General features: G+C 39.3%; 2 protein-coding genes across 8 annotated transcripts; one reads left to right on the top strand and one right to left on the bottom strand.

The window, feature by feature from the left end:
- Positions 1 to 269: 269 nt before the first annotated feature.
- psip1a (PC4 and SFRS1 interacting protein 1a) lies at positions 270 to 11480 on the top strand. Of its 6 annotated transcripts, none has more exons than XM_080302975.1 (17): positions 270 to 339; positions 786 to 875; positions 1008 to 1084; positions 1438 to 1576; positions 1958 to 2047; positions 2390 to 2488; positions 3439 to 3498; positions 3636 to 3696; positions 3970 to 4063; positions 4273 to 4444; positions 4546 to 4625; positions 4724 to 4779; positions 4967 to 5037; positions 5563 to 5664; positions 5756 to 5957; positions 8598 to 8694; positions 9947 to 10229. In XM_080302975.1, exons 2-17 carry the CDS (start codon positions 804 to 806, stop codon positions 10092 to 10094), a joined length of 1620 nt encoding a protein of 539 aa, XP_080159101.1. In that variant the 5' UTR covers positions 270 to 339; positions 786 to 803; the 3' UTR covers positions 10095 to 10229. The 6 variants fall into 6 exon arrangements, with proteins under 6 accessions (XP_080159101.1, XP_080159103.1, XP_080159102.1 ...); XM_026171256.2 differs by lacking the exon at positions 9947 to 10229 and adding an exon at positions 10552 to 11480 and having other exon boundaries at positions 291 to 431; XM_080302974.1 differs by having other exon boundaries at positions 291 to 431.
- A 1659-nt stretch (positions 11481 to 13139) lies between these two features.
- snapc3 (small nuclear RNA activating complex, polypeptide 3) lies at positions 13140 to 22250 on the bottom strand. 2 transcript variants are annotated; one of them, XM_026171250.2, is made up of 10 exons: positions 22235 to 22250; positions 21322 to 21466; positions 20210 to 20293; positions 20031 to 20112; positions 19748 to 19852; positions 19478 to 19627; positions 19235 to 19317; positions 15683 to 15841; positions 14104 to 14211; positions 13541 to 14010 (listed from the first exon to the last, which is right to left on the bottom strand). In XM_026171250.2, exons 2-10 carry the CDS (start codon positions 21366 to 21368, stop codon positions 13863 to 13865), a joined length of 966 nt encoding a protein of 321 aa, XP_026027035.1. In that variant the 5' UTR covers positions 21369 to 21466; positions 22235 to 22250; the 3' UTR covers positions 13541 to 13862. The 2 variants fall into 2 exon arrangements, with proteins under 2 accessions (XP_026027034.2, XP_026027035.1); XM_026171249.2 differs by lacking the exon at positions 22235 to 22250 and having other exon boundaries at positions 13140 to 14010; positions 21322 to 21586.
- Between the last annotated feature and the right edge of the window lie 116 nt (positions 22251 to 22366).

Below are 22366 nucleotides of genomic sequence, written 5' to 3'. Positions count from 1 at the left end.
CAACTTTGAGCGTCAGCGCTTATCGGTTTAAGCTTTTATATAAAAGCGCATGCGCAGACGTTAACGCCTACTAAAGCTGCATCCATCCCAACTGGGTACTAGCGTTATTACCCCTCAAATACATGCTGCACAAGACTCCAGGTAATCATCACAAGCATTTGGCGTTTATTTAATTATTGTAATGGGTTGAGCTCCATTTGATACACAGAGAAAAACCCAGGTAGTGGCTTTTAATTAAAATCGACTCCCCCCGAACTGCACTGTATTGGTACAGTCTATTGACGTCCTGCGCGGGAGCGGAAAACGTGCATCCGAGTGTGCGGAAAAGGAAAAGAGCAGGTTGTTTTCTTATTAACAATTCTGATATACTATCGATTTTTCGAACCGCAGCAAATAGCCTGCTTCCCCGCGGAAGTCTCTAAACGCTAGAGGTCAGTGGAAGAAGCTGTTTTGTTAGCAATTAATGGCTAAACGCTAGCTAGCGTGTGTGTTTGTTGACGAAGCGTTTCGCTTTGCTTGCATCGCTCGCGCGTGTTAATACACCGGGCTTTCACTTGTTTTAGCCAGTGATAAGATTAGCATGAACACATCAAACAAATCCATATAATATACGGCTGTTTTATCACAGCAAACGTGACTGTCATATTTGAATGAACTCCGGACTCCAGAGGATGTTGGTTGTGGTTAGGGGAGGGGCATTGAATGAGGGTTTCCCATTGGTGAGAAGACGCATCACAATGTGGTACATTATATTGATGCAAGATTAAATTTACTGATTTTTCCAGCTTGGTGATACGTCCAACATGACTCGAGATTGGAAACCTGGCGATCTGATTTTTGCCAAGATGAAGGGTTATCCACACTGGCCTGCAAGAGTAAGTGCGATGCTTATATTGTGGAAAGACATACAAATAAGGCAGATCGTGTGCAAACAAGCACCCAGGCAAATAAGCCACTACCATTTACAGCTGTAAGCAAACACCTGCTTTTTCTTATGTCTTTGCCAGATCGATGAAGTACCCGATGGTGCAGTGAAGCCATCCAACGTCAAGTTTCCTATTTTCTTCTTTGGCACCCATGAAACGTTAGTAACAGGCAGCTTGACACCTCCTTCAGTTTGATGTACTTACGGTGTTCTGCATGTTTCATTTGGTCTGAGTGATCTGAAGAGATTCAACTGGGTAAACTTGTTGAAGATCTTTACAGAGGTTTCACATGAGGCTGACTCAAAACTGTAGAAGGATACATGTGACATTTTCATTGTATTTATGAGTCATTGGAATGACCGGAAGGTGACTTCAGTGGTTATGGAAGTACATTTTGTTATTTTTTTAAAAAATTTTTAGAGACCTGTCAGTCCTAGCAGTGCATGTACTTACCGGACTTTATACTACACAGCAAAAAAAGTATTAAATATACAAACATCTTTTTCTGCAGTGCATTTCTTGGCCCCAAAGACATTTTTCCATACCTCCCTAACAAAGAGAAGTATGCCAAGCCTAACAAGAGAAAAGGATTCAATGAAGGATTGTGGGAGATTGAGAACAACCCAAAAGTGGAGCTTACTGCACCCAAGGTATATCCTCCTCTTTTCTTTTCTTTTTTGTCTTCTCCAAAACCTGTCCCAGTATTTGTCCTGCAGACATCAGGGCATTGGGATTGAATATACATTATAAAACTTGTTGCCCGGCTTTCTGTTTTGCTGACAAACATAAGTGGGCACCAGTTTGCATTCAGAGCATTTAGCCTTTAGCTACCTAAAAACTCAAGTATGGTTTGTTTACAGGAATAGTTTGGGTCATATTTGTTTAACTTCAAAGAAATTACCTGTTTCCTGCCGCCCTGTTCAGATCATCTGACATTACTGAATGTGCACAGCTACTTCTGAGCCCTGTTCGTCTTGTGTTTCTTTTGCCCAGTTTAATTTAACCAAATTCCTTTTTGTTTGTATTTGAAGCCGGTTCCCCCTCAGTCTTTTGGTGAGAAGGATTCAGACAGCAGTCCAGAAGGAGAAGAGGATGCAGATGACAAGGTGATCAAAGCCAAAGTAAGTTTTTCTCTTCAGATCCCCCTCTGCAGACTGTATTTCACTTCACTGCACTCACCTTCTGCTCGTTTGTCCCTGTGTCACCAGCTTCTATCCTTTTGTTTATTTATTTGTTTTTTTGCTAGCCCTCAAGTCTTCCTCTTGCCTTCTTTATGATGAAAACCATATGACTGCAGCCAAAGCTTCACAGATTATTTGCTATTCTTTGATAACTGCTTCAGAGGCTTTTATGCCAACAGTTGTGTGTGTGTGCAGCAGAAGAATACTCGCTAACTTTTCTCCCTTTTAAGACTCGTTCACCCCACCACGCTGCGTCCTATGCTGTGTCTTGGGTGCATTCAGGTTCCAGGAAGTGAGGCTGAGCAGGAGAATGAGAATGAGGAGGAGGAGGAGGAGGAGGAAGGGTCTCTGATCTCTGAGCAGGGTCATCAGGACCAGGATGTACGTACTTTGCATGTTGTGACGCCCTAAAGCGGTGCAGGTTATTCTGTTCTCCTTGGGAAAAGCATGTGACACCTGGTGCTTTTATTTAATTGGTCGAGTTTTTGGTTTGTTTGTTTGTTTTCCTGTTTGACTCAAAATTCTTGTCGTTGGCCACAAAACTTCCCCGGTGCTGGACGTTTCGATTGGAGAGCCTGGTGTGGGTTTTGCTGTTTTTAATGATTTTGAGGTGATCGCTGATTTAGAAACTGATAGGTTTCTAAGAAAGCAGTCTGTTTGTTTTCACTAGATGAAATAATAATAATAATAAGCTCAGGTAAGGTCAAAGCTACCAGTGGAAATGGCTGTAGATCTAATCTGTCTTCATTCAAGACCCAGTTCTGTGTGCGGCTATAAAGAAAACACAAAAGTGTAATTTCTTCTTCGTCTCTTGCCACCTCTGACGTCCTGCTGCAGCGCTTTGCATTTCCTGCTTTTTCCTATCCATATAATGCACAAGTACTGTTTTCAATCAGTTAATGGTATTTTATTTTGCATGGCTTTCTGTGTACCTTGGAGAAAGGTAAGTCAGGACTCATAATTAAATTAAATTAAAATACATTATTTTACTATGACATTCTTCCTGCTGTGACTGCTCACAAGTTGTCCTATTTCTTTAATAAATACTGATTCATACTGAAGTTTTCATACCCCAACAGAGTGTAGTATTTCAGGTATACCCTAGATGGTGCCACTGACACCCCCTCCCCCACTACCATCACAACCACCACCAAAGTCAAAGACAGATTGATGCTTTCTTTTTTTTTCTTTTTTTTTTAAATCGGGGAGGACATTTACCTGCTCATTCTCTTACTGCTACAGCTTTCCTTCTTATGTTAATGAGATAACAAAGAAAGCTCAAATTTGATGTGCGTTCTGATTAAAATAACTGGATGTGTCAATAATTTTAGGACTCTGCTCAGAAAGAATCACCAGATGTACCTAAACCCAAGCGAGGAAGAAAGAAAAAGGTTGGCACTGGCTATTAATTTGTTTAGTTTAAAAGAAAAAGTATAATAACAATAAATTATAGTTTTTTTTGTTTTTGTTTATTAATTGGTCTTTAGTACTTTGTTTTTAAATTATTTTATTTCTTCCTGAATTTCAGAGTGATGCTGACCAGGAGAATGACAAAGATGATGTACCAGCAAGTCCTGTTAGTCCCACCGGTAGGCTGTTTGTTTTGTGGTGCTGGTATGATAATCACGTAGGAGCAATGAGAAGTTAATAAATCAGAAGCTCATATTCATGACAATACATCTAATACACAGGAACGAGGTGGGAATATACCCATTACAGCTTGTAGCCTGTATGATATATACATTAAAGTTACTGGCAACTGTTAACAATGCATTATTATAGGACTGGACAGCTGTCCTTCATAACTTCTGCATATGATCAAAATGAATCGTGCGTCTGTGTGTCTCCATTCATGTGATTAGGTGGAGAAGGCCCTAAGCGAAGAGGCAGGAAGCCCAAGAGTGAGAAGTTGCTTTTGCTTCAGCAGCAGGAACAGCAAGGCTCCGGCAGTGAAATGTAACTACATGATTATCAACAGACACCGTACAAAATTCACGCAGACACAGAAGCTTCATGCTTTCTTTGCACAGTTTCTGCAGTGGCTCTTTGATGCTCTTCAGCCTGCATAAGGGCCAGATCCTGAAACCCCGATTTCACTGGAATGTTAAAAGCCAAATCGGCCCAGCAGTATAAAAACGGCATTTTTCTCTTTCTTTTTTATTTAGGGAGATTGGAGAGTCAGACAAAAAGCGAAAGAGGACAACAGAGGACAAGACCCAAAGTGGAGAGGAAGAGAAGAGGAGGAAGAAGGAAGGAAAGGACACAGAAGTAAAGGAGCCTGAAGCTAAGAAGAAGAAGTCCAAGGATGACAGTTCCTCTGGCTCTGACGATGAAGAGGCAAGTATCTATGCAATTAGACTCTCCCACTGCCATCATTGTTTCTGAAAGAGGTGTCATAAAAACATGCTTTTGAGTACCTTAATCTCTCTTAATCTCAGAAAAATAAAGGCAGAAAGAAACAGCAAAATGCAGATGTGGACAAAGATGTGCGGCGGCGGAAAGCTGATGAATTGAGAGAGTACGTTTATACACAGTAGTCATCAGAAGCTCAGAGCAAATGATAAAATGTAATCCTGGATAGAGTTATGACATGTTGCATTTATTGCTATCTCGTAGACCAGGTAGAGATGAAGAGAAGAAAAATGAAGAGAGGACAGGAGCCAAGAAAAAAGGTAATTTTGGCGGTCAAAACAAAAAACATATATATTCATATTTTTGTGGCAAGCTAAAAGTCAATTGTAGGTGCAAAAAGATTTTAGTGACCAATCAAAATATTTTTTATTTATATTTCAGTAAAGTTTTTTAAAAGTAGTTATTTAAGAATAATCATGTTTTCTTCCCTTTTCTTTCTTCACTTAGAAATGTCAACTGACTTGAAACTGCAGAGACTGCACAGTGAAATCAAAATTTCACTGAAAATTGACAACCCTGTAAGTTCACATCACTCAAATCTTACATGTTACTCAGTCCACATTTCTCTTCTGACAACTTTATGAATCAGTGTTCTCCTGCACTGAGCTGATGAAGACAAAAGGTGTTAAACCCGTCAATGCTTCATCTAAAGGATCCATCAAAGACTAAAATAGTATTTACCCATAGACGCATACTTTTCTCATTGTGGTTTTATTGCCCTGTTTAAATTATGCCAGAATGCTTGGACTCTTATGTGGGTACCTTAAGGTTAAGAATAAGCCTGCTACTCCATCCTTGTTAATGCGCTCCTTGCATTATTCAGTCCGTCGGGGCTCAGATCTGCACATGAGCTTTTACTTTAGTTCACTCAGTTTTAACTGGGCTGTGGGAAAACATAACTGGCATTTTTCCTCCTATTTTTACCCCTCATTATAATGCTGATGTGGTATTGGCATCACCTCAAATTGATACCATAGGTGTATCTTCTAAAAATCTGTATTTTTTCCATGTGATCTGTATTTTTCCCTGTCTCTTGTCACTAGGATGTGAAGAAGTGTCTGGATGCATTAGATGAGATTGGTGCCCTTCAGGTCACAACCCAGCATCTGCAGAAACACAGCGAACTCATCGCCACGCTCAAAAAGGTAACAGCATGAAGGAGTCTTATTTTGGATGCATTCTGCATCAGCGTTATTTCATGAGTGGTAATGCCTTCCTTATTTGTTCATGTCCTAGATTCGCAGATTCAAAGCAAGCCAGGATATCATGGACAAGGCCACCATGTTGTACAATAAGTTTAAGAGCATGTTTCTGGTTGGAGAGGGTGACTGTGTGCTCAGCCAGGTGCTGAACAAATCTTTAGCTGAACAACGGCAGCACGAAGAAGCAAAGAAAGGAGCGCTGAAGAGGGTTGAACAAGCCAAAGAAAATAATTCGGGTACAGATCATCACATTCTTTCTTTCTACCTTTACAGTAGCTGTTTAGCATGCATGGGCCTATATATTTTTGGACACTTGCAAAATGTATTTTGCAAAAATGTTGCATCAAAGCAGAGACAATCTTATTATGTTGTGATTGCAGCCATTCCTGGACTTTGTGAATGCTACCATGGTTGTGTGTGTTTCATTTTTGTATTTTAGCCTTGTTGTGCTGGGTGGGAGATGAGCACAGCTTTTTAAGATAGACCACAAACATTATCAATACATGATCTAACATTTCACTAACTGTCTTCCCTTGGAGCATATTTCTCTTACTTTTGTGCTCTGTTTAAGAACTACCATTTTATCTAAGAGCTTTCATAAGGGGTATGTGTTTTGTGAATAACTTTGATCTTTATCAGATTATAATCTTAATCTTGAGGGATTCTGTTGAAATATAATTCTAAGAACTTTGACACCAGCAGCTCCTTGTACTTGGAAGCTTTATATATGGTCCTTGGAGCTTGTATATTTTTTCCTGTATTATGCCACTGACATTGTATTAGAAAATCTGCCTGAGGTGTCAGTTATTTAGGGTTCTGTCTTTGTAGTTCAGGGGAGCCGATCAAAGGTTTATGAGTGAGTCAAAGAGTCAACGACTCACTGTGGTTTAACAGCTCCTCACCACATTAACTGTCAATGCAGACATTGGTATTAAAGCTGGTATAACTGCAGCATGTGAGCTCAGTGAGAGAGGTTTTCCACTTGACTGGTGCCAATAAAAGTTTACCTTAATTGGAGGTCTTATCCATGCACGCCTCGACTTGGTTTTTCGGGGCGTTTTCCAGTAGGTGATAGTACCTGCTACCAGGCACTTTTTTACTACCTACTCAGCCAGAGTTCACAGTGATCTGAAAATGTGATGTCAACAGACTGCACACCACTGATTGGCTAGTCAACTCAATAAATTACTCAATAAATCACAAGAGTTTCTCCCACATGAAAATCAACATGAGGGGAAATGGTGTCATAAAAAAACACCACTGTGGTCCTCGAGTCTGACAAAAAGCCATAAACTGAGCAGCCGGTATACCATCGCCTTGACGTCCCCCTTTGTTTTGGCGTTCTTGCAAATGACATCACGGGACTGTCAGCTGATATAACAACCCCACGGATATTAGGTGGTGCTCGGTTGTCATGAAAAACGACCAAAACCGAGTCAAGTCGAGCCAAATAGCCCAATATGATGGCTGCTCTCCATCCAGTGATTTGCAGGATTGTAATGATTCTTTAGGACTGATGATGCAGATCTGTTTCCCTGCTGCGGAGCACCACACACAGCTCCTGGATGGAACATTTCACAATAAATCAAGAACATCACTGATTCCTAAACAGAGGTGCAGTGCATACAATGATAAAGTTACAGAGTGATATGAAGATATTTTGACCTGTTTTCATTTACCAAAATATGCCAGACTGGCAAACAGGCACAGATGCTAAAAAGCATGTTTCTACAGAAAGTAATGCACATTTATTATGGGTTGATACAGATGGTATGTAAAAGGTCTGCATAACTTCTAGGTCTGAAAAGTGAAGTCTCTGTGCAGGTGCCTTAAACCTGCATTTGCTGGCCACCAGGAGCCGAGTCCTCTGGCTTCAAGGAAAACAACCCTCGCCTCCCATTCTCAATGACTAATGACTGCCCCGATGAGATGATTTTAGTCCCTGGTTTGGAATCTTGTTTATTACAATGTGACAGTCATTTAGGAAATTATGGTCCCCCACTGAACTTTAGAACAAGAATGAAACAAGATTGCTAGTTGGAGAGTGTGCAGTGTCCCTCAGATACTTGTGACATATGCTTTTAAAACACTAAGATGGCAAAGGCTAAAGAACTCAGATCAGGGTTTCTCAAGACAATGTCACTAACCAGTAGGTGTAGTCATGGTAGCTGCATCCATCCTTTATATACAGTATGTTGTCTGATGGATTTTATTCTTATAACGGTGAGTAGGAGAAAGTTTTTATCAAATTGTGTGGAAATGGCAGAAATAACAGAAAATGTCAGTTTTCTGTCAGTTAAGGCAACACAGATCTCTTTCCATTACGTTAAGCAGAAGGTTTGCGCTTACTACATATTCAGCCTTTAAGAGCGTGACTGAGCCCTGGGCACAAGCTAGTGATGATGGTAACTGGTATATGGAAATAAGATACCTATAAGCTATTTTGATGACTGCAAGGGAATACAGTAACAGAAATGGGATAAAGTTGCATCTAGGACTTTCTGCTCATTATTTTAAATTCATTTTGAACTTCTAACACACTTATAAATACCAGTAAACAGAAACAGTGATCCTCTGCTATCAGCTTCTTCTCCCCTTCCCAGGGGGACGTCACAGGATCAGTGTGGTTTGCATCCTTTCCAGAAAAACTAACCTTAATTACCGCATCCTTGCTTGAAAATACAGTACTACTATCAAAATGTGTGCCTTTTATGAAAGGTCTTTTTTTTAAAGTGCATAGCATGTCAAATGGATAGAAAATCGTATTTATTTTTGTAAGATCCTGACCGGTCATGTGCCATCACATGCTCCTGTCATGGCTCAGGTTGTGCAGCGATGACTCTGTTTGACTCAGCCTGTGCGTCTCTGCCGAACAGACAAAGTGACAAATGGTGATGTCGGCCCCGACGAGAAGAAGCAGGAGATGGAGAGAGAGAGGCTTCCCGAAGATGCTTCAGCAGGAGAGAATCAAAGGTAGCTTTGAGAACACAAGCTTGATTGTGATCCTCCTGCATGCTTGATGGCCTCAACAGAAACTGTCAGTGTAAATCAGTTGAACCCATTAGTGCTGGTTATATAACTCCAATTCATAATGTATACATAGTTTTCAGGGCAGTGCCACACATGTGGGTTGTTAACTTTTTCCCCCTCTTGGTCTATTATACAAAAGGTCATCCTGGAAGGTGCTGTGTGATACCTGCCCACTCCCACCTCATCTTTGAGGTTCATACAAGTCACAAAATCAATGAAGGAAATAAAGCCTTTAGAGCTTATTTTGTTATGTGCTGATTTGATAAAGTTTTCTTACTTCCATTAACAGAATCAAGGCCCTTGCCTCCTGCTCATGACTTAAAGTAGGCATTTGAAAATGCATTCAAATATTTAAGAGATTTGATGTTAAAGGGGACTGGAACTTCTGTTCCTATGTTTCTGTTTTGTTTTTGTTTTTTTAAATAAAGAGCATTAGTAAAATATAACATTGAAATTCAGTTTCTCAAATACACTGTAGCTCTTGATCATCACAGTCTAACACAGAGTCAGTTAAACTGCAGGGATTTCAGTCTGTCCAGTTAGGAAGGATCAAGCACTGTGATTTCATCTGCTTTGGTGCAAATTAAATACAGGTGCACTGGAAAATAGAATAGAATAGCCTTTATTGTCATTGTACAGAGTACAACGAAATTGGAGTGCCACTCCCTTGGTGCAAGTTTCAATAATAAATATAAATGTAAAATATAAAAAGTACAAAAAAACAATCGTAAGTACTCAGACAATAGTATGTACAATATATACAGCATAGCAGCATTAATATAATGACAGTATGAATAGCAGCATAATATAATGACAGTGACGGTATGGAATAGGTTCAATTGTTTTTGTGCTTATTTACTACGGTGGTAGCTCTGGGAAAGAAGCTATCCCTGAATCTGTTTGTCCTGGTTTTATGTGACCTGTACCGTCGGCCTGACGGTAATAGTTCAAACAGTTGGTTGCTGGGGTGAGAGTGGTCCTTGATGATATTGCCAGCTCTGCTGAGGTACCGAGAGTTTGCAGTGACCTCCAGGCTGGGCAGAGAGCAGCCAGTGATCTTCTGGGCTGTGTTGATGACCCTCTGCAGTACTTTCCTGTTCGCAGCTGAGCACCCTGCATACCATGTTGTTATGCCGTACGTTAGGATGCTCTCTATGGTGGCTCTGTAAAATGTCACCAGCAGCCTCTCCTCCAGGTTGTTCCTCCTGAGCACTCTCAGAAAGTGGAGACGCTGCTGGGCCTTTTTAACCACCGCCGTAGTATTTGCAGTCCAGGAGAGGTCATCAGAGATCTGCACGCCCAGAAACCTCATGGAGTGTACCCTCTCCGCACAGTTCCCGTGAATGTAAAGTGGGGCCGGGTCTGCTCTGCCCTTCCTGAAGTCCAAGATAAGTTCTTTAGTTTTCGTGGTGTTCAGTTGGAGGTTGTTAACTGAACACCACTCAGTCAGTCTGTTGACCTCATCTCTGTAGTCCGACTCATCCCCCCTTGAGATGAGTCCAACCACTGTGGTGTCATCCGCGAACTTTATGATGGTGTTTGAGAGAAGAAACAACAAACAGCATCCCCAGGCACATGTATGATTTTGAATCTAGCCTTCACAAGGGTTGATGATTTTAGTTTCCATTGATTGTGCACAAGTGCTACATGAGCCATACATGTTAGAAGGATAACGTTTGGTCTTCCAAGGATTTTTACTAAAAATAAATGAGTAAATATAAAATATCAAGACTTTATCCTCACTATTTTTTAATGAACTGTTTTAACCTTTATCCCTTTATTCTTTATTTTGGACTGTAGTGCCCCGAAAACTCAGGAGGAGTCCACTTGAGTGTCTTGCAGGCCTGAAGAAGGGAGATTTGCTGCTGTAAAACTGGGCTGATCACGTGAGATCTCGTGCCCAGTTTGTGACTGATGACAACCACTGGTTACCAGTTTAATTGATTTGTTGTTGTTTTTCTGCATTGCTGCTGCTGAAAGCTTTCATCAGCCCAACTCCAGGATCGCGACTGAGTGCATATATTTTATTTTTATGCTGTCTGTAATCTTTAACTTCTAGACACCTTCTGCTTAGATGCATCTGTTTGAGTAGTGACACGACTTGTAAATCTGCAACCTTGAGTTTGTCAAACTTTAACGAGGATGGGAGAGAGTTAGTGCGGGAACCATCTGGTGGGGGTGGGGGGTTCAGCTGGTGGAGATGGTTTTGATTGTTGGAGCATTTACTGATTCGACAGGTGGATCTTAGCCTCAGTTATGGGAAATACAGACGATTATCTGTAGGTAGAAGCACCTTGAAAATGTCTAATAGCAGTAGATGTGTTAACTCTGTAAAGCGTGTTTCATACATGTCCACTTCAGATGCACGAAAACATAATTGTGGAGATTGCCAAAGTTTCTAGCCAAGAAAATGCTTTAATTTCTAGTCAGCGCCTGTTTTAGGTTTTTCTTTTTTTGTTTTTTACATAGATGTAAATAAGAGTATTTTTGTGCCTGTCTGATGACCTGTTTCAGCATCCAATAACAAAGTGGTAGCTGTAGTACAACTGTAGTTTTTAAAGCTGATAGCACAGATATTGTGTGATAATATTAAACAAAGATTAGTCCACTTTCTGTCATCTGGATTTTTCTTAGATTTTTTCTTTTTGCCTGTTTAACCATAGCGGTTATTGTTGTTCTGTTGCTGCCATTTAAAAAAAGAAAAATCAAATAAACATGTTGAACTTGGATTGTGCGCTTTTTTTCTTGGTAAACCAATGGATGTGTTAGCTGATTGTGTTTGACTGTGTTTGTGTTTGTAAGAGTCACTCAAAGCCGAAAGGCTTCATCAAAAGCTTAGAAGTACTGTGTAAAAGTCTTGAGCCATCCTTCATTTCTTAATATTTTTGCTAGAAAAATGGGACAAAACTGCAGTGATTTATTCACATGTGTACAAAAATACATGAAGGAATAGTATATCCTCCTGAGAATCCCCAAACATTGATTCTGTTCATCTGGGCTTTAATCAATGGTCATGAGAATTTGTATATTAAGGATCAAGGAACTGACCTCCCAGCCCATTGTTGACTTATTTGAGCAACCCTACTAAGTCCTGATGTACTAAATGGAGGACATACAGGGTGTTCCATTGATATCTCATGTGTTTGGGTGGACTCCTTTAGCTCCAGAGAAGGGAAATCACAAAAAGTTCAATGGGAAGATTGTTTTTTCCTCAGTTCTCAGGAGGATATAAGGCAAAAGGTTCTTAAAATTCCAACAACCCTAAAGTCAGTAGTTTAGGTTTAGTTACCTTTATTCTTCAACAAAGCCTGAACTCTCTTAGGCAAGCATTTATCTAATTTCTTTAAGTAGTCTTCAGGAATAGTTCTGAGGTCTGGGCTCTGGGGAGGCCAATCCATGACCGATAGTTTTCCATTGTTTTTCAGTCCAGGTTGTCCTACTGAAAGACTTACCTCCGTCAATGTACCTCCGTACATGATACGTACATGACACTGAATTTCAGTCCAGTTATTGTGCAGTTTAGCATACCTCTACCTTTTTCTCTTAAGGATGCCTTCTTGACAGCTGCTTTTCCACTGAGGCCATTTCTGATGGTTTCAGTGAACAATAGATTAGCCTTAATCCAGATGCATCACTTGGGTTCTGTATCAGGTATGTGCTGGAGTTTTTGTCTGTTTTCTAAGGACTTACGACACCTTTTTCAGCATCAAATTCAAGCACTTTTTAAGCACTTTCAATGTCCATTTTCAAGCTTTTCCAGCACATTAGCAAAAAAAGAATGCATGTTTCACTTTGCATCACCTCAGTAACGCCATGTGAAAATTAAAACAAATCATCCTAGGTTGATTTAAATACCGGTACCGTTGTTCCTCTTTTTGCTAAAACAAAGAAAAATGCAGCACACAAAAATAATGCAAAAGGAGGTTACCTTATATGCATATAGTGTATAAACTCAAAAAAACCCAAAACATTTCACTTAAAAATTAAGATGTGGAAATGTGAACAAATTAACTTGTTAGAGATGTCATATTCAGTAAAATTCAAGACTTTAAGAATGCACAAGCATCTACCTAAAATCTATTTAATCATCTATGATATTATTATGTACAATTATAATGTATTCTTCCTCTCCCTTAAATAAACAGGCAGCCTTAATATTACCATTTTTTCCCCCCTAGGTGTTGCCAAACGCACCAAGTTAATACTTGAAAAGCTGCAGCAATACACAAAAATATGACCAGTATTCTAATTACTTGGTGACAACTTTGCTTTTAGCCTTTAATTGGCTAGTTATGTAGTTCACAGCATATTCCATAAATTACCATGCCATAACTAACTGCTTTAGTAGCGCTGCCGTATTGCATCACACATAATACACATACACAACATACACATACTCAAAAATGATTTACTAGGACTTACTAGGAAAAAAAACCATTGTGAAAAGGTGCAAATCCTTCATGCAGACTACTCAGGTGGGGGCGGGGGTCTAGTCTGTACAACGACTAGCCCAGAGAACACTGAATCACTTTCACAAAGCCTGGACAAAGCTTTGCTCAAGACCACTTGAAAAATAAAAAAGTTTGACTAACTGGAAACAAAATACCAAATGGAAATGAGAAAGAAAAGGGGGGCGGCTCAAGACTTTTGCACAGTACAGTATAAAGGTGACAAATAGACAGCCTTTTAAAATTGTCATCTCACTAAGGTCGAGTTTCTGTTCCGTGTCACCCTCATTGATTTGAAGTACATCAAAATGAGTTAAACAAGCTGTATAAATGTCCACCAATCAAACATAACAACTCGGTTACTTTTAATGAATTCAATCAATCAAAAAGCTGTTTTGTGCATTTAAAAATCAATAACTTTACACACACACAAAAAAAAAGACAAACCCACACACAAGTATGCTAAACATTAAACTGACCGTGCTGCTGTCAACTGAACTGTTTATCAGTAAATGTTACTGTTTAGCTCAAAGAGGAAAATCAAACCCTAAAAAAAAAACAAAAAAAAAAAAACAGTTTTGATGACGTTGCAAGTATCAGACCATTTCCTTCTGAAATATAAACCATGTAACTGTATTATACAGCAATAAGTCATGAGAACCATTAATTAAAGGCACCCCGGTCCACATAGGGATAGGCCAAGAATTCTCCCAGTTTATTGCCTTGAGCGTCGTAGTGCATCATACGAAAGCATTTGTCACAGAAGAGACATGGGTCACTCGGAGCAAACTGGTCGTTGGTGGTATACCATCTAGAAAGACGAGATACGTGATCAGCCTTTAAAAAAATAAAAATAATAACACAAAGCTTCCGTTGTTTATGCAGCGCCCTGATGTCTCCTCACCTTCCGATGAAAACATGGCAGACAGCACACTTCTGGGTGAGGACTCTGTGCTTGTGCGTGAGCAGTGGGTACAGATTCTTGTCTAGACAGTCGTTCTTGTGGGCCAGTCTGTAATGGGTAAAGAGCAGGGAAGAAGACGACATTCTCACAGGCTCTGAGCGGTAGGAACACAGATTTGTCTCACATTCATGATATCAGGAGCTGCTTTCATGTGCGGTCGGCCTGCTTACGCCAACGCTACATAAGCTCGAAGATAACTACGCATCCGTTAGTCTTGTGAGAAATGTTAAATCTCGTCTGACAATGCATCTCATTGTCAGATGGGATTGCTGCAGCTGACAAATCCACCTCCTGTACTGCAGTAGTAATCAGTTTATTACTTTACGGTTTATTAAGCACAGGGTTTGATGTTAACTCAAACCAGATAGGCATGAGTATTTCTTATTCATACCAAGCATCTTATTCATGAGGAGCAGAGATAAGCTAAAATGACCCTGTTTGGCTGCATGCTTATTTGGTTGTGTGATTATCTGGATGTACTTTACTGTGAACTCCACCAAACAAGAGCCGGAAACTATTAATGCATTACCGGACTAACAGAAGATAAACATTTCGATGATTTTAGCTCGAACTTTTCAACTTTGACTTGGCCGTATTATCGACAGCTGAAATGTTCAGGTTTTAAGTTGCTCACTGGACACAAATAGAAAACTCGAGTTTATTGCACGTGTGTGTTTCATGTTTGCACAACAGCAATAAAAAGAAATAAAAATGACTTTGTTGTAATGAAAGAGCATCCATTAAAGCAAGTAAAGAATAGTTCCTGGTTGAACCTGGAATCATGGTGTGCACCAAGGTGTGTATTGTTAGGTGAACTGTTTATTCTAAATTGGCTGAAGGTGTCAACAGTTATCTGCCTCTCTGCATCTGCCTGTGATTGCCATTCACACTTTCAGCTTTAATGCATGGGGTTCAACAAAAATCTTGCACTGTTTAGGAACTGTAGCCTTTTTTATATGTAGGGTCTCCTGTTGGTTGAAATTTTTGCTAATAGCCAATAAATATTACTAATTCCTGTTATCCCTTGTTACAGAGCGAGACGTTAGAAAAGAACCAGGTAAATGTTAATAATCAAACTCTTTCACCTTGAGCTATTCAGCTGATATCTATCCATTTAATGTTCACAGGACACAGTGGGCTAAATCCTTCTTGATTTTATGTAGTGGTTCAGTAAGCTTCCTAAGCCTCCGTCCTGGTAGAGCCAACAGTACTGCTAGAAGCATGAAATTAAACCAGTTAATCAGTTATTTAAACTTCAGGGGGCCTAGTTTCATTATTACTGTACTAATTCATCTTAAAGACAGCTGTTATTCAACTGTTGCTGAACAGAGGTGCAGGTGTATAACGCAGTCTCTCTGTAATTTGTTTGAATTGACAGCAACACACAGAATATGACATAAATGTTATTTGAGGTTGTAATAGTTATAGTGATATATAGTAATAACCAAAACTGAGCAAGAGTTGGAGTGGGCTCTGTAAAGAAGTTGAATCACAGAACTAGACAATGAGTAGCACTAACCTAACATCTGTGATGATGACCAGATGTTCGCAGTCGCCCTGGTGACAGTAGAGATACGGGAATCCCACTTTGACTTTCAGATCCTCCAAAAGTGTATCCTCCATCTTGGCCTGGCTGTAGGATGGGAAGTTATGGGACTTAGCCCATTCAATTGTAGTCCTGCATCATAAAGCAAGAGGAGATAAGATGAGAAAAGATGTCTGTTATTCATCCAGAAGTTGGCAAATCCCCTTTTTATAATAGTTAAAGATTAAGTTAAACACAGCAAATGTTTAACAAACAGTATCTATGAAAGCAAAGAATAGTTTGTAGCTTAAAAAAGAAAACACAACAAAACAATTGTATTAGGGTAGAAATAAAGCTGAAATCAGAGTAAATATAATAAAGTAAAATAAGTGAAATAGAAAATAATGATAATAATGATAATAATGATAATAATAGAAAGATTTTAAAAAGTGAGCCGAGTTAAAAATTAAAATATAATATTTGACGTATATTTTTTACATGAGTTCCATGGTTATTTCACAGAATGATACATAATTTTGCACAAATCAAATCAAATCACTTTTATTGTCACATCACATGTGCAGGCACACTGGCACAGCACATGCGAGTGAAATTCTTGTGTGCGAGCCCAAACAAGCAACAGAGATGTGCAAACACAACAACACAAACGAGCAAAATACAAGAATGGCCAACCTGAAACTAATAAATATATGTACAATATATAATAGTGTATGCATTTCTGGATGTGTATACTAAATATTTTCCTACGTGTGTGTGTGTGTGTGTGTGTGTGTGTGTACACACATTTTTACAAATTAAATAGTTAAAAGAGCGCTTATGTCAGTGATGGATTTATTAAAAGCACAGCAAATATCAGATGACGAGTCCTTTCAGTACCTCACCACAACAGATTAGCCTGAAAAAGAAATACCAGGGGAAAGATACACTTCTTAATATAAATTATGCAAAACTTTGTGGATTTTTAATGGATTTCTAACATAAAACAAAAAACATTTGGAAAATCTCAGTCTAATTCTATTCTAACTGTAAAACTGTGCTTTTTACAGGCCCCCAAATCTGCTGTCAGCAAGCCGACATTCAAATATCTATATTCGATGTTAACTTGAACTACACTCCTGAGTAAATATTCACAGAGCCAACAAACAAAACTGAAGGACCGAGCTTAAAAAGTTTTCTAATTTAAAAATTATACCAGAAAAAAATGTTCCTGATTGGATCTTGGGAGGAGGCACAAATCAAGAAGGACCTATTAAGTAGAACTATCCTCTGTCAGATCTGAGATGATCAGCTGGGAAGTTGCTGTTGGGCAATGCGATAAAGTGCTTAGTGTGTGCTGAGGTGTAGATCACAACGCTTTGTGACCTTAAACTAAAGTAGATCTAAAGTTAGCTTCTGCTCTTTAACAAGCTTCATGAGAATGCTACACAACAGACCAACATGCACTTTAAAGGGCTGAGCATTTCTGGAGATTACGTCCTCATCGATTACTTCAACTGGATTTATGTCTCTAGGAAACAGATGACTGTATCGATACGACTGTAGGTTGCAATCTAATGAATAAAGACACAAAAAATATCAAATCTGCTAAAACTGTTGTCTTTATTTACTGTGACAGGTCTACGTTTTATAAATGTGAACAGTTTGCAACGGTCAGACTAAGTACACTCTTCAAGCTTCTATCTTTATCTGCTTTCATAAGCTGCAGATATCACAGTAATTATTTGAGCGTTTCAAGTTATTTAACAAATCATTAAATAGAACTCTTGAATAGACCTGGTATTCATAGAAATCCTGCACAAAGCCAACATTTAGATATTTTATTCCATTTCATTTTACTAACCTTTCTACGGCTCTCAGCTCCAAGCCCAGGTCACTCCTTAGACACAGTTTGCAAACTGCTGAGCACTGTAGAGTTATTAAACATTACTTAAACAGATCTAATAACTTTATTGTTTGGAATTCTTTCCAGACATGTAGGTCCATAAGGTTTTGGGCAGTAACCTAATTTTTGGTATTTTTGCCTCTGCACCAATGCACAATGCAGATGTGAACGAAGTGCAGACTTTCAGCTTTAACTCAAGGAGCTGAATAAATATATTCTATTAACTATTTAGGAATTACAGTAATTTTTATACAAAGTCTCCCATTTTCAAAGGCTCAAGAGTAATTTTGAATTTTGGACCTAAAACTGTACTTTAAGACTTTAACCGCTTTTACAATTTACTCAAATAAAAACTGAGAACAAATTTAAGGTGGCACAGAAGAAGTTAGCATTGATTCCCACCGTGTGTGTGGAGGTTTTACTTCTGCCTGTGCAGGTTCTTTGTCTTCCTCCCACAGTCCAAATAGAGGCATGTTAGGTTAAAATGGCTATTCTGGTTAAGTGTCAGCGGTCGTTTGTGTCTCTGTCTTAGTGACAGACTGTCAACCCTGTCCTCTCACCCTATGACAGGCTGCCAACCTCCCGCAACCTCGATTTGGACAAGAAAATGGTTGACTGGACATACAGACGAATGAATAATTGAAAAAAACAATCCAATCTAGCGATTGCTTGCATATATGCCTGCAAGTGTTTTGAAATGAAAGCCTTGTTAAGAAGTTAAGGGTTTTCAGCCACTGTGGAGTCAGGACTGTTAATATGAAACGATTGCGCTAAATTTGTTCAAGTTAAGCACCTTGAGGGGGCCATGTCAGGGAAGCTTGCGTGTTAAACTATGATACATTTTTTCCTAGGTCAGCTTTATTACGTTTGCAATTCATTCACTCGTGTTGCATTTCATTTTCAGAGGAGACACATGAGTGCAGTTGATAACTGTTTTGACTGGCAGCCCTGTGCAGGTGAAATAAAAAGATGTTCTACTCTCCAAATAAGAGCAGATTGCAATAAATAATAAACTCAATGATCTCTCTTTAAACTGCCTATTGAGTGAGTCATTGCTTGCTTTGTCACAATCAACCCAAGACAAAAGTCAAAGCAACATGAACAAATGAAAATGTCAGAGTTAGTCTTGTTTACAATTACTTGACCACTTTCTTTGGTCAAATAAATAAATAAATATGGTAAAATGGTAAATGGCCTGTATTTATTTAGCGCTTCACTAGTCCCTAAGGACCCCAAAGCGCTTTACACAACCAGTCATCCACCCATTCACACACACACATTCACCCACTGGTGATGGCAAGCTACATTGTAGCCACAGCCACCCTGGGGCGCACCGACAGAGGCGAGGCTGCCGGACACTGGTGCCACCGGACCCTCTGACCACCACCAGTAGGCAACGGGTGAAGCTTCTTGCCCAAGGACACAACGACCGAGACTGTCGGAACCGCGGCTTGAACCGGCAACCTTCCGATTACCAGGCGGCCTCCCAACTCTTGAGCTACGATCGCCCGAATAAATAAAATAAGAGGCCCATTTTTAATACCAGCCTTCTACAGATTTAGGCCTGCTGCCTTCAACTGTTGTAAAGGTCCTGGTTAAGAAATGCATAATCTTTAAAGCTTCCTAAAGAAGGAGGTACTTACGAGCTGATGTCCTGGCACTCGGGAAACCGCATGTCATTGTAGAAAACTCCTTCAAAGAAGAAGAAAGCTGACTTGTAATGATCCTGAAAAAGAGCACATAAAATATTTTTCTCTAGCTTACAACAGATGCATTTTTAAATATATACATACATGTATGAGAGTCCAGTCACACTAAATGTACAGAAACAGTTACATTTAGATACGGAGCACAGCAATATTATTCTGTTCGGGTCCTGTATTTACCTTGCTGATGAATTCTGGAGCTACGTCAGGCGTGTTGCTGAACTCTCCACACACTTGCAAGTCACTGACGCAGCAAACAGCATCCCTGAGCTCTGCCAAGCTGTGGGAACCCGTCATCAGGAGAGTCATGTGGGGTCTGATGTAGTTAAACTGCAGGAAATGCGCCATTAAATATAGTATTCAACTACAACACACAACACAGTGGCTTTTAAAAAAAACAAAAAACAGTTTTATGACAAAAGAAACAAAAACAAAAAATGTAACCCTTACTTTGTCGAACACAGCTGGGTAGTAGACATTGATGGTTAGAATGATCTCTCCTTCGGGAACCATGTCAGTCACCGTTTCTGGTTTCCTGCCAATGGTTAGGCGCTCCTGAAAAATAAGAGAGAGAACCAAGCCTCACGTTTAGATACAAGATGAAAGAGAAAACTAAAAATGTCTGGGAACCTGTCAAGAAGCCCCAGGGGATAATAATAAACACCTACTTTAGAGCGAACAGTAAATGCAAAGGTTAATTATGTAATCTCAGTCCCTAACTAAATTCACCCACCAGTTCATCTGCATAGAGGTCATGTCTGTTCTTTTTCATCTTTTTAAGAGAAGCTCTGTGGTCTTGCCTCTTCTTTCTTTGCCTGTATTAAAAAGAAAAGAAGCAAGTCACATTTAAAATTGCATTACGATACTGATCAATCGCATTTTTCATTTGTATGAACTGAAGTAAGGTCATACACTAGTGTTCTTAATGTGGGATCTGGAGGTACAACTTCTGTGTCAGGCTGCTGATCTTCAGGATGACATCGAAGCGAATCAACACTTCAAAAGAAAGAAAAAAAACAAAGTCATTTGACTGTCTTTGGTAAAAAGAACAGATCATCTTCACAGAGTTATCAGGTGAGAGTCATGCGAGTATCAGAATCGACAGGACTTTTTTTCTTTGACGTTTTGTTTCATAACGGCCATCGTTTTACTTGCAGCTCAATTCTTGTTCCGGAGTTTGCACTAATTAACGAGCCTACTGTGAAACTCCTGGACTGAAATCAACGTTTGAAATAATCATTTATTTTAAAAGCAACCTTCCAGTGACCACAAACGTCATGAGACACAAAAAATAAACATCACCCACTGTCATTAATAAATGTCATTTTAGTCACCAAAAAAAGGATAACAGCCGATAAATCGGCCCATCTCTGTTTAGTTTACAGACTGTGGAAGGAGTTTATATTTTCACACTGTTAAAGCTGGCATTCATTTCTTTAAAGAAGAACTAATAACGTTTTGTTAACTGGATAAAAAACAAAAAATAAAACATCATTTAGTTTTTATGGAAATTATAATAAAGATTTTACAAACTATACAACTAATCAGGGAAACATGGATCTATTTATAATTACAACTGACTTAACCCCATAACCTAAAAAGCTTCAGTTTTAATTGACATTTTTACACGACTTACTTGAACGTAACATGTACGTTGTTCTATATTTCAGTGTCTTTACGCCAACCTTTGCAGTTGTTTTCCCTCTATGTTTGACCACATGGTGGTTTTTGTTGTATTTTACGGTAGTTTATGTTTCTGCCGCACATTGGGACACTCTGTAACTCTTAATTCATAGTTATATAAGTAAGTGTTACAGACCTCTTCCACGTTTGGTGTGTTTACTACCAGTTTTGGGACAAACTAGATTCAGCTATCAGCTATTACACCTCATTATGTAATTTAACTAGTATTCTTAATATCAGTTTACCATTACAATTACTGCAACTGAACTTAATTACCATTAACATATTATTATGGTGCACATGCCTGGTCTAAATGTTTATCAAATGTTGATCTCGACTACCTGCACACAGTCTTAAGTTCAGCCATGGTTTCCGCACCGACCCCCATCTCTTCGGCAAAGTTAGCAAGAAATGCGTCCTCATCCGCCTCCTCATACGAGTAGTCGCTTGGCTTCAGTCTGCTCAGCCACTCCTTTTTAAAAGAGCCTATATGAAATGGTTTTGTATTAACATCGGGATATTCGTACTCCGGGATGTTCACGTTTGCATCTGTCGTCTGCTCGGACGCCGCCATGTTTCCCAGAACCCAAAAGTGCGCCGAGAATCTTGGGATATGTAGTTTCAGCGCTACAGTGCCGTTTAGACCTTGTATGATTAGGCAAACGGGAAAAATATTGGACAAAAGAAAACCAACAAACAGCTTTCCAAACATCTGTTTCATATATTATATAGTACTGTGCAAAATCCTTGAGCCACCCCTCATTAATTTGTGTGTTGCGTCCGAGGAGCCGGACTTTGTTGTAATTATTAAAAGTGATCTTCAGCATTAGTCCTCCAGGGTTTGGACACTGGTGGTAAAGGCTCTAAATACTACATTTTTGGTTCAATTTTTGTCTCATATACTGTATTTCCATGTGTTTGTGCATGTTTCAGCAAATTGCTGCACCTCTGTCCTACATCACAATATAAAGCCTCAAGGGGTAGCTCAAGACTTCTGCACCCTTCTGTATCTACATCTATTGTACTTGCTTTTTTCCCCCCCTCTTTTTTTTTTTTTTTTTTTTACATGGTATTACAGTCCTGTTGTGGACAAGAATGTCAGTACAACAAAAAATTGAGGAAAGGCTAAAGCTAAATTTGTATTAAAACAGACTATTTATGTTAAATGACAATAGTGAATGAGGCTATTTAGGCCTCCTTTCTTTCTTTCTTACTAAATCATCCATGAACTGCTCTTCTAGTATGCTGTAATACCTCATTAGATTGATTCGCTGAAGCTTGAATGAATGTGTGTGAAGTAGTCTGGCTTAAGAGTCGAGGAAGCTGGTTGGTAAGCAGACTCAGCAAACATTTTAAGTTCCCAAAGATAAGCAGTTTATTTACAGT

The sequence above is a fragment of the Astatotilapia calliptera genome, chromosome 6 (genome assembly GCF_964374335.1).
Source record: "Astatotilapia calliptera chromosome 6, fAstCal68.1, whole genome shotgun sequence".
Classification (NCBI taxonomy): Eukaryota; Metazoa; Chordata; class Actinopteri; order Cichliformes; family Cichlidae; genus Astatotilapia; species Astatotilapia calliptera.
Note: the sequence above shows the minus strand (reverse complement) of the source record. Positions and strands in the feature narration are given on the sequence as shown.